Here is a 14,463-nt window from a genome sequence, read left to right on the forward strand (position 1 = left end):
GCTTGTGTGCACATCCTAAACTGCAGTTTCCCGAACTTTACTGAGCCAACCCACATATATTACATTGAAAATAAAACTCATGACACTGCTAAAAACCACAATATCACAAAAAGTGTAGAACTGTGGATGGATGCTGAAATGACACCATCTCAATTTATTCACAAATTTATTTTGTGTATAATCTGAGTCTGTTTAGTTGAACACAAAAGCTATTATTCTTTTATATAAATGACAACAGTTACACAGGTTAATTGTACCTGCTCCAATCTAGTGGAAATTGCTGGCATAGATCAAACCAATAAAAATAATAATAATAATAATAATAATAATAATAATAACAATAATAAAAAAGGAAAAAAGGATAATTCCTCATGACACACTTGATATGGCACAAAGTTTCTGAATCCCTTCTGTATTGTATGACATTGGCCTGATTTAGGCCTGTGACAAAAAAATTCTCGGTTTGAGCTTGTAACTCTTTGCAAGACTGTGTATAGCCTAATGAAACACCATACTGTAGTTGGCTTGCCAACCGTTACTATGCCAACAGTTCGCCACTCAATAAAGTATTTCAAAACAACCAGTTCTCCCCCCTCACGGGGGTTCCCATCTGTTGGCAAGCTATAAGAGTGAACTAGCCATTTAAGTTCACTTTGGACACAAAAAATGTCTAAATGGAAATGAATCCCAACAAAAGGTAGTATGATCCCTCACCAATGTCTCACCAATGGCAACCTCGATCTCCAAAATCTGCTGACTCATGCGTTCACAGTTTTTTTTTTTTTTTTGTACCCTTTTACATGTGCTTTCGGGTGATTAGTTAGTCAACACAGTTTAGCCGTACTTTGGAGTGTGTACACATTGCTGCGAGACTTTGAGCAGATCTACGGTCTAAAGCCAGATTAGGACAGAGAGACCTCATTCACAAGCGAACAATGGACCATTGCTTCGGCCATAATAAGCATTTGTCCCGTGACACAGCAAAACAGGCCAGAGTCCTCGAATGGATCCCCACCGCCTCTTGCACCTGACGACAAGAAGAACACACTGGCTGCCCGCTGAAAACAGACGAGGACAAACTGCTGCTACTCGAGTTCAAACGCACGACGATGCCGCTTGAGGCCTGTCCGCACTCGGTTTGACCAAACTAACAAACTAAGAAGGCAGGGGAGCAAAAAATAATAAATGCGGAGCAATTCAAAACATTTTTTTTTTAATGGTCCCAAACTTGACACATTTTTCTCTCTCCCGATTGGCTAAGAACGGGTCTAAGCTGTGTCGTAACACTGATGTTTGGCTGCAAAAGCCTGTGCTCAAAAACAATCAATCATATGGGCTCAGTGAGTTACAAAAGTCATTAATACCATATTGGAAAATCCAGTGCATAAGTGTATTCATGTCTGTGTCCCAAGGACTGTCAGTGTTGTCCTGCTGTGGCTTCTTCTCGGTGTTAACTTGTAATAAACACCTAAAGTACATTCCTTTGCTCTCAAGTGGTGGATTAATCGGTACCGGTAAATCCCAGACCACAGTTTAGGATTTACCACAGGACTAATCTGCCGAGTTATGCGTTTGCCACTTCAAGGACCGAACAGCTGCTGCTTTTACTTTTGAAATCCTGGGTGTCTTAATACCCACTTGTGCTTCTCATCTTGTCAAAACTGACTCTCTGATACTTTAGTGTCTTTCCCATTCGTTGTCACGGTGTCTCCCGCGTGCGTGTCGCTTGGGAGAGCGGTCGCCGGGTCCTGCGTCTCTGCGTCGCTCCGGGGAATACTCTCGGGCCGCGAGCCGGATCCTTTGCTTCCCGAGGTCAAACTTTTTTGGAAGCTCTCAGAAGTGAAGTAGTAGACCACGGGGTCCAGGCAGCAGTTGAGACTGGCCAGACACAGAGTGATGGGGTACAAGGTTCGAGCAAAACGCTCCACGGAGCAGTTAGCCAAGGCCTGGGTCCTCACCAGGGCGTACAGAAAGAGAATGGAGTTGTAAGGCACGAAGCAGATGATGAAGATGCCCAGATGAACGAGAATCATCCTCAAGACGCGTCTCTTGCTGTCACAGCCGTGGCCGACCGTCACTGGCCGACGCAGCGTTCTTAGGACCAGCGAGGAACACACCAAGTTGGCCAGGAGGGGAAGGAGGAAACCCACGATCTAGAAAGACAAGAAACATGGAGCACATTTGTAAAGTTTTTTTTTTTTTTTTTTTATGGGGGGAGGAGGGGGGGGGGTCCTCATAGGAATACGTCATCACACTTACACGCAAAGGAATAAAAAAAATTATAGTTAGAAAAGTACATGATCTTTACCAGTCTTGGCATTGACCATATCAACATGCAGGCAAAAAAAAAAAAAACACACACAAAAAAAAAATAGATTAACATTTACTTAAAAAATCCTAGTAAGTTCTTTTTTTTTCGCTCAGAAATTCCAAGTAAATTTTACAATGAAAGGAAGTACATTTTACAAGTTTATTTAAAAAAATAAAAATAAAAAATAGAATAACATTTACTTGAAAAATCCTAGTATTTTTTTTTTCACTCAGAAATTCCAAGTAAATTTTACAATGAAAGGAAACACATTTTACAAGTTTATTTAAAAAAAGAAAAAAAGAAAAAAAGAAATAGAATAACATTTACTTGAAAAATCCTAGTAAGTTTTTTTTTCACTCAGAAATTCCAAGTAAATTTTACAATGAAAGGAAGTACATTTTACAAGTTTATTTAAAAAAATAAAAATAAAAAATAGAATAACATTTACTTGAAAAATCCTAGTATTTTTTTTTTCACTCAGAAATTCCAAGTAGTTTACAATGAAAGGAAACACATTTTACAAGTTTATTTAAAAAAAGAAAAAAATAAATAGAATAACATTTACTTGAAAAATCCTAGTAAGTTTTTTTTTCACTCAGAAATTCCAAGTACATTTTACAATGAAAGGAAGTACATTTTACAAGTTTATTTAAATAATAATAATAATAATAATAAAATAGAATAACATTTACTTGAAAAATCCTAGTAAGTTTTTTTGTCTACTCGGAAATTCCAAGTAAATTTTGCAATGAAAGGAAGTACATTTTACAAGTTTATAAAAAAAAGGGGGCGGCCGTTTTGCCACTTGTTGTCGACTGAATATTACATAACAGTTCATAATGACCAATCACGACTCAGCTTATGAACACCACATGACCAACCTCAGAAAACAGGAGAGCCACGATTGGTCATTACCTAAGCCCTGAGCAACTGTGATGTCATTTTTCTGTTAACAGCAAGTGGCAAAATGGCTGCCCCCTGAAAAACAAGTGTTTTTGTTGTTGTTTTTTTTTACTGCTTTTTTCATGTTCCACAAACTCAATATTAATTAGAATGCCGTGTTTACACTAGTGGGGGTGCATATAACCTATGCAAAGAACATTTCTGTGTTAACTTTGCACTTTAAAGCACTGTATCTAATAATAAAGATGATCAAAATGGAGGTTATTTTAACACTGCGAGTCCCCTACCTCAATAAAGATGGTGATTTTGGAAAGGTAGGTCCTCCAGGTACTCTTCGAGAAGCCTTCGAAACAGGCCGTGGCTCTATTTGTGCTGTTGATGGTCGAGAAGAAGGTGACTGATATGCCCCCTCCCACAATGGTCAGCCACACAGCCGCGCACACCACGACGGCGTTCCTGCGCGTGCGGATGGAGCGGGAGCGAAAAGGGTAGACGATTGCCAAAAAGCGGTCAACGCTGATGCAGGTGAGGAAGAGCATGCTGCCGTAGATGTTCGTGATGAAGGCTGTCCCTGAGATCTTACAAAGTCCGTCTCCGAATGGCCAGTGGCGGTTAACATTGTAGAAGACCTTAAACGGCAACGTAAAAACAAACACCAAGTCAGATAGTGCTAAATTAGTCATAAACATGGTGGTCTCGTTGCGCATCTTCATGCGGAAGCAGAAGACAAAGAGGGCAGCGCAGTTGGTGATGAGGCCCAAGACAAAGACCACACTGTAGACCACGGAATACAAGTTGTACTTGAAGGAGTCGTCAATGCCGCAATCCTCCATCCCAGTCTCATTGAGCACCAAACTCGCCATGGTGACTGTGGAACGGGCTCACGCCAGAAAGTCGTCGCGAGCAGGAAAGGGCGCCGATATGTGTGGAATTGACGTATCAGCGGGAGGTCCCCCCAAGTCTTCTCCACGCCATCGTGGACACATAAATGGAGGCAGTCAGGATGCTCGGTTCTCCTGTGGAGGGAAAAAAAAAAAGATGACGTTTTCCTCATCACATTTCAAATCTGTAGCCGCGGAAAGTCCAAGCGGTTCATGTCACGCGTGTACAACACATGCTACTCATATTAACCTCCATCATCAGCGTTCCAATCTTGTTTTATCGGAAAATATTGAACAATATCGGCGAAATAAAACAAACGGGTTGTTTTAAGTGCACGTGAAGTGGTTCTCTCAAATAAAAATGAAAATCCTATTAATCGTCTCAGCAGAAGAGGACGCTGGCTGACTTTTTCAGACCTCCGAGGATGGAGATTGAGATTGGTGGAAAACATCGGCTTATTTTTAAGAGATCGGCCGATCACCGATCTTCCAAAATTAAGGAAATCGGGGCCGATAAATCGGCCGGCCGATCGATCGGTGCACCCCTAGTAGAAACATACTTTTTTTTTTTTCCAATGAAAGAATGGAATCCAATCTTTCATGTGTACCCACGTCGTATATGTAGTAAAAGCACACAATATTCTGTTTGCCTTGAAAAATGACTTAAAATGCTCGAAATCGGCTGGCACTGTGTGGGGGTTGTATTTTTGATCATGTGTGGCAGTAAAAGAGTTAATTTGAGGATTCATTTCACTCCTAGTTGCCAAAATGTTCCGATACATGTGACTTACGTGATCCACGAGGGTTTTCAACTCTATCTGATGCTATTATAGTGAATGTGGACAAACAAAATCGTGTACAATCTAAACCGTATGGCATGATCCATAAGGCTCACGGATCAAAGATGATCCGTTGCACCACTATATGTGAGGAGGAAAAAAACAACAACAAAAAACAAACACTAGATATTAGGGGTGTTAAAAAAAAAATCGATTCGGCGATATATCGCGATACTACATCGCGCGATTCTCGAATCGATTCAATAATAGGCAAAATCGATTTTTTTTTTTTTTTTTTTTTTTTTTTTTTTAGGATTCACACCTTAAGCATGGAAGAATGTTATATGAACGGAACATTAAGCCTTAATATTTTATTTTAATGCTGTTTAAACATGAAACAGATTACAACCTCTATAAGACTGAAATTTCAGATAAATAAATAATACATTTTCATATAAATCTTACACTCTACAAGCTTACTGATTAGTATTTTCTAAATTTTAATGAAAAAAAATCGCAACAATCGACTTATAAATTCGTATCGGGATTAATCGGTATCGAATCGAATCGTGACCTGTGAATCGTGATACGAATCGAATCGTCAGGTACGAGGCAATTCACACCCCTACTAGATATGAGTCACTAGTGATGGCCATTACAGTTCTTTTAGGTGAACTGAATCACTAGAATCTGTTCACTCAAAAGAACCGTTCAAAAGATTCGTTCACCGAATCGTTCTACCCGACACTCACTCGCTCACTGAACTGGTATGGCAGTACGTTCACTCAATGAATCGTACGCGAACGGGGAAATGGCAACAGCCGCAACACTCATTCACTGAATCGTTCGTCCCTGAACCAGAAGTGGCAACACGTTCACCCACTAACTCGTTCCTGCACACCAATAGTGAGGCTGCGTGTGTGGTAAAATCCCGCCCACGTCTGACGCTCGCTTCTGATTGGTCGTTTGCGTAGACTGACGGCATGAGCGCGGCTGCTCTCAAATGAACTGAGAGAAGAACGAATCACTTCGAGAAGTGACCCCGTTCACTCACGTTCACTGAAACGATTCGTTCTAAAGAACGAATCGGTCGTGAGCGACACAACACGATGAGTCACCGCAAAGGAAACGCTGCGAGCTTGCGCAGTCCATTAGCAGCGTCCTGTGCCAGCTGCAGTGACATTTTTACGGCGTTTTCACACGCCTTTCAGAAAAGTCCCGGCCGGTTTTCCACAATGCCCTCACTGTACCCCGTCTGCACCAAATACACGCTCTCATAGAACCGACATTCAAACACTGACATATGCCAGTTCTCACGAGCACACACAGTAAGAAAGCCTGACCGCAGCGGTTTCGATGGCTGCTGTGCATGAGAGCGCTACAGATGGACATCTCAGCATGCTGTTGCTTATGTTGGCCAAAAGATTACAAGCCTCCGACATGTGCGTTTGGTTTCACGTACAGGTCACGGACAGCTGCACTTGCGAGCAAGCCCCCTTCGACGGCAACGGTGACAGAAAGAAACAGGCCTCTGGGATCCGCTGATCCGTGTGGCTTGAGTTTAGTTTGTGCATCCAGCTGTTGCCTTCCCTCATTCACATGGCTGGAGGAAAGTAGCACACAATGATAAGTTCAAGAATGTTCTTTTTTTTTTTTTTTTTTTTTTTTTTTTTTTTTTTTTTTTAAGAGTTCTGACCAAAACATAGTTTTGACCACTAGCTGCCATTTAAATCACATTTCCTTATCTTGTTAAATTTATATCACATTTTTCTAGTTTTGTGTGTTGCTGCTATCCAACTTCTATAAAATTATTCTCCTGATTGTGAGACCAAAAAAAAAAAAAAAAAAAAAAAAAAATGTTGTTCTGTTCAATTTTGTTCTGGTATCATTTCAAAAGAAAATACCCGCTTACATCAGCGGGATCCAGGACATAAACAGACAATAATATACATCAACTTCTAGTTCATACATTATTTAAAAAAACAAAACAAAACTGCTTGTTGAATCAGTGGGTGCTGGTGTTTGTGGATCTCACTCTGTTTTTCATCTATCCTTCCCTCCTTCCTCTCTTTAGTTTTTCCTCTGGTCTCTTGAGATCTCCTTAATTTGTTGGAATTTAGAGGTTTCTGGGGTTGGCGTAAGACTCTGGTTTTGTAACCATGTGGATGGCAGGAGGTGTTTAGTCGGTGCTGGATTTCACTTGGATTTATCTTTCTTTTCTTTGACCTTTCCTCTGGTCTCCTGACCTTCTGAACTTCACGACTCTGGCGAGACTCTGTCTGAAGTATCCGGTGAAGGTGAAGGGTAATGCGATTTTTATTAGGTTTTAGGTGAATTCATGAGTACAAATTTACACCCACGCGCACACACGTACGCACAAAATATTTTATTTATTATTATTATTTTTTTTTAAAGAAGTTAAAAATAAAAAAAAAGAAAAAAAAAGAAAAAAAAAGAGAGAGAGCAATGATAAGATGTTGAATCGGTAAGACTGCCGAATGAACCATTCTGAGATCTCTCTCTTGAAAAAATAAAAGTAAAATAAACTGAATAAATAAATAAATAAATAAATATAAAAAGAATGCTCTTAAAAAGCGTTAAAAAAAATTAGCACGGCAAAACATTGAGAAACAGCAGTATTTTAAAAATGTTTGAATAATTCAACAATTTAACATAATAGACCTTTTAGTTGCAATTACTTTTAATAGTCACTTCTAGAATATATTTACTACTTTCTCTGCTGACTATGTTAATTGTGAGTGTTTGTTCTTCTATAGCTAACCACTTCACCAAACATGCTGCTGTATTCAGATGTATACACGCCACAGGAAATAGACAAAATATAATATATATAAAGGTTTTAACTCTGGCTCCCAGTCAGCTGTAGAACAGATTTCAAAATTCTGCTCCTGGTCTACAAATCACTGAATGGTCTGGATCTTGAATATGAACCCAGTCGAGCTCTGAGGTCTGCAGACAGTTCAAAGCAAACACGGTGAAACAGCATGTTGCTGTTATGCTGCTCACAAATGGAATTAGCAAACAACAGCAGTGAATTCAGTCCCGAATTGTGATTGCTTTTAAATTCATGTTAAAAATGTTTCTGATGAGCTCAGCAGGAAGCTGCACAGGACCCTGATAACGATCCTGATCATTTGAATCAGGTGTGTTCTAAACACAATGCAGGGCTAAATGAGACCTGTGACACTGTACTAAGTAGCCTGTTAGATAAATCAAATTGCAGTCCGAATCGGAATGTCTGCCTCTTATGATGAGAAGACAGTTTTATATTTACAACATAACAATAATGACATACAATAAGCATAAGAGGGCAAGACAACAAAGTCGTTTTCATCAGGACTGAACAATTAGCATATCAGCCCTTAAACTTACAAGGAATAAAAATAGAATAATGTATAGATTTGTGTTGCAAAATGATGGCTCGGGTGAGCTATTAGTTTTCTCTGCCCCCAAAAATGGTTTTGAAAGCTTCAATTATTTTCCTAAAAAAAAAAAAAACCTTGATCATGATGATTTAAAATGACAAAAACAAAAAGTGGCAAAGTGTAGAACGGTAACTAAGAATTTCATCACAACAATTTAGAGCATCGACGTTGTGGGGGAATATTTGCGTGGGACTATTATGACGTGTAATCAGTCAACTTCAATTCCATACGTTTGCTGACTGCTTGTCATTAGGGTCGCAGCCTTGCAGGTGAGCTGCAGACAATCCCACCTGAATTTGGGCTACAGCTGATGATTCGGATGAATTGCACAAACCAAATGAATAATGAATAAATGGAACAGATAAAGCACGTGTTTTTTTTCTTCTTTTTTTTCAAAGTGACAAAGCACAAAAACCGTACTTGCGTCGATTGTTCAGGTAGCCTATCTGTTCAAGTAATAGTTTTCAAAGACTTTGCAAAGTTAGCGAATCGATCATCACGTGACACGCAACAACATCTGAACTCTCCCATACTGTATTCGGACAAGTATAAGAACACAATCGAGTGTAGACTCACTGTGGTGAACCAATGATGACAGATCTCCCTTTGATAGCTGCAATGTGCATACAGCTGTCACGACTCACGACAGAATTCCATATTTTGCACTTCTGTCTCCAAAACTTGACGAGCTTGGACCTTCCGTGTAAGGTGGAATCCTCGCTTTTTTTATTTTTTTGTCTTTTTTCCTTTTTTTGACACCTCCGCGAGCCTCTTTTCCAGGGATCTTTCCAAGGCGTGCGTGTTTTCTGCTTGTGGCGTCTGCAGGGATTGCCTCGCTTGCTCGTCCCTGTTGCGCGTGCGCGTGCGAGCTTGCCAGCGAGCCCAGCAAAAGCTTCCACGGCCACAGGAAGCCACACAATAGCACCTCGGTCAGGCCGCAGGGGGCGAGAAGGAGGAGGAAGGGGAGAAGGGAGGGCTGGTGGCCACACTTGCGGACAAACACTTTTATTGCCCACGACACTGGCAACTGGTGTGAAGTGTACCGCGTGCACTAGAGCAGATTTATTTGATCAGGTACAGTGGACCCCCGCATACTCGCGGTTCGGCACCCGCGGATTTTATACCCACTTGTTTGTATTTTTGTTATTGTGAGATGATATTGTTTTGTACGGAGCTCATAAGGTGACATGGTAGAAAAAAAACAAAAAAAACCTTTGCGGTCACTCGCAAAACAACTTTGCGTTCTTTGCGAGAGAACGCAAATTTGTTTTTTTCGCCTAATAATAATAATAATAATAATAATAATAATAATAATTATTATTATTATTATTATTATTAATTACATAATTATATTTAATTAATAATTGATAATAATAATTATTATTAATAATCATAATAATTAAATATTATATATTATATTATTATTATATTATATAAATATTATTATTAATATTATTATATATTTAGTAAAAGGGGTAGGACTAGATAAGTTTTTAACTTCTTCCTACTCCCTTTTGAACATGTAAGTTATGATTAATTGAATGATTATGTTATTGGGATTTTCTTCTCTTTTGATTGTTGTTGTTTTTTGTTTTATCTCTGCTGTTCATCTGTTTATATGTTCAAAAAATAATAATAAAAGGAAAAAGGAAAAAAATAATAATAGGTAATTAATAATTGATAATTATTATTATTATTAATTAAATAACAATATTTAATTAATAATCGATCATAATAATAATAATAATAATAACAATAATAATAATAATAATATTTTTATTATTATTATTATTATTATTATTATTATTATTATTATTATTGCTGGCAACCAGTTGTACTCTGCCTACTGCCGGTAGACATCTAGGATCGGCTCCAGCAACTCTCATAAGGGCAAGCAGTTAGAAAATAGATGGATGAATTAATATCATAATTTTTTTTTATACTGTATTACAGTATCTTATTACTGTGAATGTTTTTTCCCCCACTTGGCCTTACATACACTACTGTTCTGCTGTTTTGTTTTTTTCCCCCGAACATTTTATTCTTCTTACATAACTTCCTAACTCAAAATGTTATGCATATTGTACAAATGCATGTTTCCCTGATAATGAACTTTTCATCCAACAATAACATATATATCGGTGTCTGAAGTTCTGTATCCAATTCCTACAATTAGTACAGTCACTACAGTTAGAATGCATACAGATAACAGTTTCCCAATTTCTACTATCACAGGCAGACGATTTCCCCCCACACACAAACAAAACATTTTTAACATTAATAATCTTTTATATGTTAACAATTCTTTTAATTGTGACTATGAGCGCACATTCGGCACAAACATTAAATTGGCTGTGCTGAATGTGCGCTCTCTTTTAAACAAAACTTTTATTATAAATGACCTGATCTTAGACAACAACCTAGAAGGTATTCTTCTATCAGAGACATGGCTCGGCACAGATGCCCCAGTTGTTCTCACCGAGGCTTGCCCATCCAATTTTAACTTTTTATTTTCTAACAGGGATGGTAAACGTGGAGGTGGGACTGCATCAATTTTTAAAGTCACTTTAGCTTCAAGGGAAGTTATTTTTAATACTTATCTATCATTTGAGTATCATGCTTTTGTTTGTAGCAATCCTCCTATTCTCTGTGTTTTAGTTTATAGACCTCCCCATCATTCTACTTCTTTTATTAGTGAGTTTTCAGAGTTCCTATCGATTTTACTTACTACTTATAATCGAATTTTAGTAACTGGCGATTTTAATGTCCACGTTGATAATATCTCGGACCCATTGTCCAGAGAATTTTTAAACCTTTTAAACTGTCTTGATTTTAAACAGCATGTCACACAGCCGACTCACAACAGAGGACACACTTTGGACTTGGTCATAACCTATGGCCTGTCCATTGGTGTGTCCTCTGTTGTTGACCTGGCTGTGTCTGACCACTATTGTGTATTTTTTAACATCGCCAGTTTTAATCATCAGGATGCCCCGGTGAGAACAGTGAGGAAACGCTACCTAACTTCTGAGGTGGCTGCAAATTTTATTGAGAATCTTAAGAGAATCCCTGCAGACTTTCTACCTGCTTCATGTGATTTTATTGTTGATAATTTTAATAAGAACTTAAGAACAACTTTGGATGAAGTAGCTCCACTTTTAACCAAAACTATAAAATTAAAGACTATTCCCCCGTGGAGAAATGACGAGATTAAAAAATTAAAACGAAAATGCAGGTGTGCTGAAAGGAGGTGGAGAAAAACTAAACTTTCAATACATTATGAAATTTTACATGAACAACTTAAATCCTACAATAAAACAGTCAAACAGGCAAGAATATCTTATTTCTCAAATTTAATCGCAGTTCATTCAAAAGATCCTAAATTTCTTTTCTCCACTTTCGATCTTTTAACCAATCCTGATTTTAAAAAGCCATCACAGACTCCATCAAACACTCTCTGTGATGGCTTTGCAGACCACTTCAGAAGTAAAATTGATGGCATTAGGTCCAGTCTTTTAGTTGATCAAAATATAATTTTTAATAAATATGGACAGTCACTTTTACCTGAGGAAACACTGGAAAGTTTTACCCTGGTTGATGCAAGGACACTTGGTCGAGTTTTCTCCCAGGTCAACCCAACAACCTGCCTTTTAGATCCGATTCCCACATCACTTTTTAAGACATTTTATGGATTTTTTGAGGAACAGATTTTAACTATAGTCAATTGCTCTCTTCAGACGGGTGTCTTTCCTGCCGCCTTTAAAACGGCGGTGGTGAAGCCCCTTCTGAAGAAAAGCAATTTGGACCCCAGCAGTTTTAATAGTTATCGACCTATATCCAACTTACCCTTTTTAAGTAAGATTTTAGAAAAAATTGTTTTTATTCAATTGAATTCATTTTTAGATACAAATAATATTTTAGAGAAATATCAGTCTGGTTTTAGGATGAACCACAGTACCGAGACTGCCCTTTTAAAGATTTTAAATGATATCAGGTGTAATGAAGATATGAAAAAGCTTACAGTCTTGGTGCTACTGGATTTAAGTGCTGCCTTTGATACAGTAGATCACCACACTTTATTAAACAGACTTAGAAGCCTGGTGGGCATCTCTGGTACAGTTTTTAACTGGTTTTATTCCTATCTCACACACCGATATTTCTTTGTAAGTATGGATACATGTTCCTCTGAAACCCATGAAATTAAATGTGGGGTTCCCCAAGGCTCAATCTTAGGCCCATTACTTTTTAATCTTTATATGCTTCCCCTTGGGGAAGTCATCAGGAGACACGGCGTCAACTTCCACAGTTACGCTGATGATACACAGCTGTATATCGCCGTGTCACCTGATGACATGGGGCCTATTGATACCCTTTTAAATTGTATTTTAGATATTAAGTCATGGATGGCAGAAAATTTCCTGCAGCTCAACCAGGACAAAACAGAGGTTTTAGTCATCGGTCCTGAAGGTCAGAGAGAGAAACTTTTACCTAAACTACAAGATTTTAAACCCACGCAATGTGTAAAGAATTTGGGCGTCCTTTTTGACTCTGAGCTAACTTTTAGTCCTCATATTAAAAATGTAGCCAAGATCGGTTTTTACCATCTTAAGAATATTGCCAGAGTCCGCCCGTTTCTCTCACAGGCCAACACGGAGGTGCTGATGCATGCTTTTATTTCTTGTCGTTTAGATTATTGTAATTCCCTGCTCTCTGGTCTTCCCAAAAAGAATATTTCAGTCCTACAGCTCCTTCAGAACTCAGCTGCACGTGTGCTGACGGGGACCGGAGGGCGGGAGCACATTACACCAGTTTTAAAATCGCTGCATTGGCTCCCCGTGCGTTTCAGGATTGATTTTAAGGTGCTTTTATTAGTTTTTAAATGTCTTAACGGTCTTGGCCCATCTTATTTATCTGACTTGCTTTTACCCTATTACCCCTCGCGGCCTCTGAGGTCTTCTGGCAGCGGCCTTTTAACTATTCCAAAGGTGAGGACCAAGACACATGGTGAAGCTGCCTTTAGCCACTATGGTCCTCACCTATGGAATGGCATGCCAGAGAGCATCAGGTCTGCAGAGAATATTTATGTTTTTAAGAGGAGGCTTAAGACTTACTTTTTTAGTTTGGCATTTGATTGACCTTTTTTATTTTTATTTTATTTTATTTTATTTTACTTATTATTTTTACTTTTTTATCTCCTTTTATTTATTTAACTTTTAATCTATATTGTCTTGTAGCTTTGTTTTTATTTATTTATTTTTTCTATCGTGTTTAACCGTTTTCTTTTAGTGTTTAAATGTTTTTATTTGGTAGTTATAAAATTTTTAGCTCCAGTGTTTTCTCATGGGGGAGCCTCCACAGTGAGAGGGATGCTTGGTCTTCATCCATCTCACTGTGGATGAACTCCTCCTGGGTGCCTTTCCTTACAGGGTACATCTGTGCCCCGCCATGTTGTGGTTTTCATGTGTTTGTTGGGTTTTGGGTGTGTCTGTGGGTACGATCATGGGGATGGGGGGGCTTTTTCTTTCTTTTATTTTACTGCATTATGGATGTCCAGCACTTTGAGTTGCATTTTAAATGTATGAAAGGTGCTATATAAATAAAGTTGATTGATTGATTGATTGATATTTGTTCCCATGTATAGCCTACAGCTGACTTTTTCTTATTTATTTATTTATTTTTTTTTGTGCAAATGCTCAATTGTAAAAGCGCCACAATGTAATTTTCACTAATAGTGCTACATTGTGTACTGATCGAATTTCAGAAATCTCATTGTTACTCAATTTTCATATCATTACTGACCAAAAAGTTATTTTTAGCAACTGACTGGGTGGTGTTGGACAGGTTCCCATTGTGTTCAGGCTGGCATGGAGCTGTTTGTGTGGGGGTGTGCGTGTCTATATGTGTGTGTATGTCTGCGTGAGTTGCGTGTGTGACAATGAAAAAAGGCCATTTAACTGAGGGGAAACGGTTTTGGGGGTAGCGTCTGGCCAAACCACAATAGCACCAGGGAGGACAGGATATCCTGCTTACTGCATAAGCTGAAGTCACGCACACGTGCGCGCACACTATCGAAGTACAATGCACACCGTCAGATGTTGAACATCTCCATTGTTGGATTTGCCTTTATAGTGTGCGATATGAGT

General features: G+C 38.6%; 1 protein-coding gene across 2 annotated transcripts; it reads right to left on the minus strand.

Annotated features, from left to right (window-relative positions):
* Window positions 1-135: 135 nt before the first annotated feature.
* Window positions 136-9,330, minus strand: lpar4 (lysophosphatidic acid receptor 4). 2 transcript variants are annotated; one of them, XM_077531348.1, is made up of 3 exons: window positions 8,897-9,330; window positions 3,502-4,230; window positions 137-2,153 (listed from the first exon to the last, which is right to left on the minus strand). In XM_077531348.1, exons 2-3 carry the CDS (start codon window positions 4,075-4,077, stop codon window positions 1,656-1,658), a joined length of 1,074 nt encoding a protein of 357 aa, XP_077387474.1. In that variant the 5' UTR covers window positions 4,078-4,230; window positions 8,897-9,330; the 3' UTR covers window positions 137-1,655. The 2 variants fall into 2 exon arrangements, with proteins under 2 accessions (XP_077387475.1, XP_077387474.1); XM_077531349.1 differs by lacking the exon at window positions 8,897-9,330 and having other exon boundaries at window positions 136-2,153; window positions 3,502-4,083.
* Window positions 9,331-14,463: the final 5,133 nt, after the last annotated feature.

Source organism: Festucalex cinctus, chromosome 9, assembly GCF_051991245.1.
Source record: "Festucalex cinctus isolate MCC-2025b chromosome 9, RoL_Fcin_1.0, whole genome shotgun sequence".
In the NCBI taxonomy this organism is placed as follows: Eukaryota; Metazoa; Chordata; class Actinopteri; order Syngnathiformes; family Syngnathidae; genus Festucalex; species Festucalex cinctus.